This window comes from Bufo bufo, chromosome 5 (assembly GCF_905171765.1).
Source record: "Bufo bufo chromosome 5, aBufBuf1.1, whole genome shotgun sequence".
Classification (NCBI taxonomy): Eukaryota; Metazoa; Chordata; class Amphibia; order Anura; family Bufonidae; genus Bufo; species Bufo bufo.
Window position 1 is genome coordinate 510,584,539 of NC_053393.1, and position 8,194 is coordinate 510,592,732.

Consider the following 8,194-nt stretch of genomic DNA (forward strand, 5'->3'; position numbering starts at 1 on the left):
GGCAAGTCCTCTATCTGGTCAGACTATATGGCTGCAGATATGAATAGAACCTTCTGGAGGAACCTAATGAGATGTAAGAGGCAGCACCAGGAACTGCTCTGCTACAAGACAAAGGGGGTTAAAGAACCACAAACATCATGAAGACCCGTTTGAAAAAGATAAGAAAATTTATTCATTCCAAACCAGATGGGAATGTCACTAGAATATACATAGAAATCCCCCCCAAAAAAATATTACAAAAAACCTGAAAAATAGGAATTATAGTCAATAAATACTGAGCTGCAACACAGAAGAAAGGAGCCCTCGCCATGCTGCTGCCCCACCCCCTCCGCCCAGACTGATACAAAGTGTCCACTTCTCCTCCACAAGGCCACCTAGTAAACACAATGTAGCAGAAGAGACTTCCGGTACAAACCGCTCCACCATGGACCCTCAGGGATGGAGCCACCAGCAGAAATAACGCGGGGGGTTCACACAAAACAACCATAAGGCCTCAAGTCTGCGGGTTTTATGAAGGTTTAAAGTGCTGGAGGGCTCTAAGGCCCCTCCTGTGGTCATAGCTGGGGTGGCTTAGGTTCATCTCCTCAAGGGTGAAGGCCTTGCCAATCTCCTCAAACATGGATGGGGGGGGGGGGTTTCCATCTCCTCAAGGTTCAAGGGATCCATCTCAGGAGCAGTTCTGCTCAATGTACATTTTGGACAGGGAAAGGGCCATGGACCTGGCCAGTTCTTGGTCTCGGTGTTTCTGGGCCTGGTTCTGCTTACTCCAGCTCTCGTATTCAGGATTGGGCAGGGGTTCTTCAAACACGGCGTCGTAGTGACCATTGCTGAGCCAGCTTAGCCAGATGCTGGGCCTGGAAGGGTCTTCTTCTCCTAGGTGGTGCACCATGGTGGACACGGTGGGGCACTCCAGGCGACCTCCTGTGGTCAGGTGGATGTTGACATTGAGCATTTGGCTCATGGCCAGCAGTTCTGGGTATCCAGCCCAAGCTCCATCCTGGGCGGCGTTGATGAGGAACTCCCCGATGTCCCCCTCGATGATGAGGTTGAAGGTGTCCAGGTGGTCGGCCACATGGTGGACGGTGCGCTCCCGGAGCTCCGAGTGCAGGTTCTGCTCCCCGTACATGGCCTTGCTGATCGCCCGGTACAGGCAATTACCGTCGGGGATGATGTGGAAGCGATAACGATTCTTCTCCCGGAGATACTTGTCCTGCTTCTCCAGCTCCGCTAAATGCAAGGCCAGGCGCTCCTGGGGAGAATCGGCGGGGCCCCTGGGGCCCTGATCGGCCGGCTGCAGGGACGAGGTGCTGGGTCGCCAGTATCTTCCCCCCTCCTCTGGCGATGCTGATCGGAGGCTTTCCTGCTGCACCATATCGCTCAGCCATGAATGCAGATCTGGAGAGGAGGAGGAGGACGGCGGGGGCTCCTGGCTCTGCTGGAGCTGGGGGGCAGAGATCTGCATGCTGAACCCCGACCCCCCAAAGCTTGGCTGGAGGAGGCGGATGGGCACGATCCTCTCCGGGCTGCACATGGGTCTGAAGTGGGTGTGAGCGCTGCCTGGCGCCTGGGGGAGGTAGGAGAAGGCGGGCATGGTGCAGGAGGAGCTGTGTGTCCCTGTCCCGGGGCAGGCTCCTGTCCTGTATATATACACAGCCCCCCATGGGGGGGGGGGGACGTAAAAATAACCCATGTTATCAGCCGGCAGAAATATCACAACCTGCTGCATCATCCCCCCCCTCCTCCTCCTCACCACAGGTCACAAAGTAACATCCCAGATGGCGACAATGGGAAGAAGTTTCTAGATTTCTTAAAGGATGTGGATATGGCCTATATGATAAATAGGCACACCTGGGAGGGCAACTACTGTATCCGACCCAATTATTAGGCTACTTTCACACAAGCGTTTTGGTTTCCGTTTGCGAGATCCGTTCAGGGCTCCCACAAGTGGTCCAAAACGGATCAGTTTTGCCCTAATGCATTCTGAATGGAAAAGGATCCGCTCAGAAAGCATCAGTTTGGCTCCGTCCCGTCTCCATTCCGCTCTGGAGACGGACACTAAAACTCTGCTTGCGGCGTTATGATGTCCGCCTGACGAAGCGGAGACAAACGGATCCGTCCTGACACACAATGTAAGTTAATGGGGACGGATCCGTTTTCTCTGACACAATCTGGCACGATAGAAAACGGATCCGTCCTCTATTGACTTTCATTGGTGTTCAAGACGTATCCGTCTTGGCTATGTTACAGATAATACAAACGGATCCGTTCTGAACGGATGCAGACGATTGTATTATCTAAACGGATCCGTCTGTGCAGATCCATGACGGATCCGCACCAAACGCGAGTGTGAAAGTAGTCTAATACCGCCATACTTCTTACCTGTGATTCAATCTGGCACATACTACATACCTATAATTTATCCTGACGCCATACTACGTACCTGTGATTTATCCTGGCACTATAGTATATACCTGTGATTTATCCTGGCACTATAGTATATACCTGTGATTTATCCTGGCACTATAGTATATACCTGATACCTGTGATTTATCCTGGCACTCTAGTATATACCTGTGATTTATCCTGGTGCCATACTATGTACGGTATAACGGTACCTGTGATTTATCCTGATGCCATACTATGTACGATACCTGTGATTTATCCTGGTGCCATACTATGTACGGTACCTGTGATTTATCCTGGCACCATACTATGTACCTGTGATTTATCCTGGCACCATACTATGTACCTGATACCTGTGATTTATCCTGGCACTATAGTATATACCTGATACCTGTGATTTATCCTGGCACCATACTATGTACCTGTGATTTATCCTGGTGCCATACTATGTACGGTACCTGTGATTTATCCTGGTGCCATACTATGTACGGTATAACGGTACCTGTGATTTATCCTGGTGCCATACTATGTACGGTATAACAGTACCTGTGATTTATCCTGGTGCCATACTATGTACTGTACCTGTGATTTATCCTGGTGCCGTACTATGTACCTGTGATTTATCCTGGCGCCATACTATGTACCTGTGATTTATCCTGGCACTATAGTATATACCTGATACCTGTGATTTATCCTGGCACCATACTATGTACCTGCGATTTATCCTGGTGCCATACTATGTACCTGTGATTTATCCTGGCACTATAGTATATACCTGATACCTGGGATTTATCCTGGCACCATACTATGTACCTGTGATTTATCCTGGTGCCATACTATGTACGGTATAACGGTACCTGTGATTTATCCTGGTGCCATACTATGTACGGTACCTGTGATTTATCCTGCCACCATAAGAAGTACCTGTGATTTATCCTGGTGCCATACGAAGTACCTGTGATTTATCCTGGTGCCATACGAAGTACCTGTGATTTATCCTGGCGCCATATTATGTATCTGTGGTTTATCCTGGCGCCATAAGAAGTACCTGTGATTTATCCTGGCGCCATACGAAGTACCTGTGATTTATCCTGGCACCATATTATGTATCTGTGGTTTATCCTGGCACCATACTATGAACCTGTGACTCAATCTGGCGACATACCATGTACCTGTGATTCATTCCGGTTATATTACCCTCTGAACACATTGGCTACAATATTATTCCTGTATACTGTGATTACGCAAGTATATGTGTAGAAAAATAGGAGCATACCATGTAGGGCATGCAGTACCCCAGTAGTGTCCAGAATAATACTTCCATAGAGTGCCTGACCAATAGCGCCATACATAGTACTGCCCTCGTTTTCCTGACCCCTCTCCTGGCCTGCCTGGGATGTTGTGCGGGTGTCGTCCATGCCTTGGGAGTTAGATACAAATTCAGGACAGTCCTACAAAGGTCAGGACTGATGGTGACAGTGACTGCATGGTAACTATAAGTGTAATTATTCTCATTGTATTCAGCAGCACAGATCAGCCATCAGCACCAAGAGAAGTATCTGGCGAGAAATAGCCAGCAGCCGTGGAAAGCAGGATGATAGAAGTGGACAGGGGCTAGGAGCAGACAACCCCCTTAAAGGGGAATGGACAGGGGTCCAAAGCATACAACCCCCATAAGTGTCACTTTATGGTCTACAGTTTTAAAACAAACCCTATACTCACCCACGTATCCAGCCATGCCGTTTCGGTCTGCGTATACACATCTGTAGCTAATCACAGGTCTTGTGCCGTATAATGCTGAGACCAGTCATTGGCTGCAGCAGCACACATGACCCCTGTCAGTGCCGGAAGTGTACATGTGAGGACCAGAGCGCCGATGGACAGAAAGAACCAGAACTGAGGGGTGGAGAGCAGGTAAGTATGCTTCACTCCACAGGTCTGGCACGGAGGGGGGAAGCATTTAAAAACGTATAAAAAGCTGGAGAACCCTTTTAAAGGGGTTGTGTCACTTCAGCAAATAGCATTTATCAGGTAGAGAAAGTTAATATAAGTCACTTACTAATGTATTATTATCCATATTGCCTCCTTTGCTGGCTGGATTCATCTTTCCATCACATTATGCACTGATCGTTTCCATGGTTACGACCACCCTGCAATCCATCAGCAGTGGTCATGCTTGCACACTTTAGGAAAAAGTGATTTTTCCTATAGTTTGCAAGCATGGCCACCGCTGATGGATTTGTAGGGTGGTCGTAACCATGGGAACGAGCAGTGTATAATGTGATGGAAAAATGAATCCAGCCAGCATAGGAGGCAAAATGGACAATCACAATACATTAGTAAGTGCCTGGTATTAACTTTCTCTACATGATAAATGCCACTTATTGAAGACAACCCCTTTAAGGCTTCAAGCCCATACCAATATATTGTGCACAGTCAACTAGACGGTGACAATACAGATCCATATTCTGTGAGCTAACTAGGGAAGACATGTCCTCCTGCCTCCAAGCAATGCTTCCAATATGGCAGACACTGAAGCATACTATTTATTTATTGTAGAATCAATGACACCTCCATGTGTAAAATGGGGCAAAGAGGTGACAATACGGGCCAATAGCAAGCCTCCTGTGATACCCAACACTGCAATGTCTACATGAGCTAGCGCCCCATAGAAGACCTTGCCCAGTTGGGAGCCTTGTTGTTGCCTATAGCAACCAATCATCCTCTATTCCTACTTAGAAAATGAAAGCTTAAGCCTGATTGGTTCTTCTGGACACCATGGCCTCGTCCTATTGGCTGTTAATTCACAGGCTATACTAATGCAGTGGATGTACACAGAACGCCTCTCACGTACACGAGGCGACAGACTCATAACAATGACCTCCTCGCTTCCAATCACCAGGCACAGTACAGGTGCCACACCCCCTCGCTGACGTCACCGCCGACCAATCCAGAACCATCGAGCGCTTGATACCGCTCTCCCGCATTGTTTACACACTCAGCTTCGTGGCGTCATCACGCAGCCGCCATCTTGGAGCGCGGGAGATTCCCTACTCTGTTTACAGCTCGGCTCGAGCCCCGCCCTGCCCCTTCCCTAAGCTTTGATTGACGGGCAACACCTCCCAGTGACGTCACTGACGGGTCATGTGACTGGCGCTCTTCAGTCGGCGGCTGCAGCAGCTGTGGTGGGGTTTTGGCGGGCAGTGTGAGGAGACGCTTTTAGCCGTAGTAGTAATAAGGTTATTTTGGGGAGTGAGGTAGAGTAGGGCTGAGGAAGACGAGTCATGCTCGGTGTATACTGGTGACTTCATTCATAGTTTGTTTTTTTTCTATGTGGGGAGACATAGGTCTGATTGTAGGGGTCTTACCAGTGGGGCTCAGGGTGCCCCCATTCACTTACACTGAGGAGAGATAGGGACACAAGCGCTTGCGCAGTACGGCCCATAGTGTAAGTCAGGGATGCTCAACCTGTGGCCCTCCAGCTGTTGTAAAACTCCCCCCAGCAGCCATGTTCCCAGCGCAGGGGACCTGCATGTGAACAAGAATTATTCATATAGGATACCAGAGGTGTTCTCTCTCTCTCTCTCTCTCTCTCTTTTATTTTTCTTCCCAGCTTTTTTTGAGCCATAACTTTTTTATTTTTCCGCTCACGTAGCTATATGAGGGCTTATTTTTTGCGGGTCAAGTTGTACTTTCTAACGCCGCCATTTATTATGACATACAATGTAGTGGGAAGCGGGGGAAAAAAAATCCAAATGGGGTGGAATTGAAAGAAAAAAAAGCAATTCTTCCACCATTTGACGGGTTTTGTTCCCACGGCGTTCCGTTTATGGCAAACCTGACCCATCCCCCTTCATTCTTTGGGTCAGTACGATTACAATGATATCACATATGTATAGTTTTTTTTTATGTCTAAAGAGTGTAAAAATAAATTGAAACTTGTAAAAAAAAAAAATCTAGATATATTTTTTACATCACCATAGTCTGACCCCCCATAACTTTTTAATAGTTATATCTACTGAGCTATGGGGGGGGGCTCATTTTTTGCGGGACAGTCTGTTGTTTTTATTGATACCATTTTCGAGTGTGTGTGACTTTTTGATCACATTCTATCAAGTTTTTTGGGGTTAAAGAAGCAATAAAAAAAAATAGCAAATTGGCTAGTTTGACCTTTTTTTCCCCCCCCCGTTACGCCATTCACCGTATTGGAAAACTACGGTTGCGGTGATACCCATGATGTTTATATTTTTTATTTACTGTATTATTTGCTTTATAAGACACTCTTCCCCCCCCCCCCCCCCCCCCAAAGTGAGGGGCAAATGTCCGTGCGTCTTATAAAGCAAATAGTAGTGAGCTCTTCCATTACGGAAGCGCTCACTAGTATGAATTAGGTGCCGGTAGTTGGGAGCGAAGCGCGGCAAGCTCTTGTAGTACTCGCCCTCCACTGTCTTCCTTGCTGGGGCCACAAAACAACACAACATATAATGCAACAACTCTGTGTGAACCAAATAAAGTACAAAAACATATTGTAATGCTAACGCTATGCTAATAGAGATGCTTGGCAAATTCATTTTGTACAAAATTATTTGAGCCCGTCTGCCGCACGTCAAGGCCTTGGTGTGCGGCAGACGGGCTCCAATCATTTTGTACAAAATGTATTTGCCAAGCATCTCTACTTTATTAGCATAGCGTTAGCATTACAATATGTTTTTGTACTTTATTTGGTTCGCAGAGAGCTGTTGCATTATATGTTGTGTTGTTTTGTGTTTCCAGTCATAGCAGCGTGCACCTGCGCCTTGGGATGTGCTGACCAACCCCTTTTGTGTTTCCTTGCTGGGGCCGGCGCTGCACTGTCCTGACCGCGTAGTGCGCGCACTATGACCTGACTCTACATGCAGTCAGGTGACAGAGCAGTGCAGGCCGGGAAGACAGGGGAGTGTGACTTCTGCCGTAGGCGAAGAGGAGCCGTGGCGCAGGACAAGTAGGAGGAGGTTTTTATTTTAATCTGAGCTGTGGTCTGATGGGGGTCTAACATTGGGGGCTGATGTGATGTCCTGATAAGGGGGTCAGATGGGGGCCTGATGTGATGTCCTGATATTTGTGGGGGTCTGATATGAGGTGTGAAAGAAGGATGAAAAATATTTTTTTCTTATTTTCCTCCTCTTAAACCTGGGGTGCGTCTTATAAAGCAAAAAATACGATATGTATTTTTTTTTCTATTACACGGAAAGGGGGGTGATATAAATGTAAGTTTTTTTTAAACTTTTTTGTTATGATTTTGAAGCTCATATTTCAGCCTACAAAATCCAATATTTTTTTTTTTTATTCTGAACATTCTTGGATTTTTTTACATCTATTTAACCACTTAAGGACCACAGGTTTATACCCCCCTAAAGACCAGGCCCTTTTTTACAAATCGGCACTCCACAACTTTAGCGGTTTATTGCTCGGTCATGCAACTTACCACCCAAATGAATTTTACCTCCTTTTCTTCTCACTAATAGAGCTTTCATTTGGTGGTATTTCATTGCTGCTGACATTTTTACTTTTTTTGTTATTAATCGAAATTTAACAATTTTTTTGCAAAAAAATGACATTTTTCACTTTCAGGTGTAAAATTTTGCAAAAAAAAACGACATCCATATATAAATTTTGCTCTAAATTTATTGTTCTACATGTTTTTGATAAAAAAAAAAATGTTTGGGTAAAAAAAAAAAATGGTTTGGGTAAAAGTTATAGCGTTTACAAACTATGGTACAAAAATGTGAATTTCCGCTTTTTGAAGCAGCTC

The 8,194-nt window shown here is 46.4% G+C and overlaps 1 protein-coding gene across 1 annotated transcript; it reads right to left on the reverse strand.

The window, feature by feature from the left end:
- Positions 1 to 218: 218 nt before the first annotated feature.
- On the reverse strand, positions 219 to 1,616 carry OTUD1 (OTU deubiquitinase 1). The gene is made up of 2 exons (XM_040434423.1): positions 639 to 1,616; positions 219 to 538 (listed from the first exon to the last, which is right to left on the reverse strand). Exon 1 carries the CDS (start codon positions 1,589 to 1,591, stop codon positions 668 to 670), a length of 924 nt encoding a protein of 307 aa, XP_040290357.1. The 5' UTR covers positions 1,592 to 1,616; the 3' UTR covers positions 219 to 538; positions 639 to 667.
- Between the last annotated feature and the right edge of the window lie 6,578 nt (positions 1,617 to 8,194).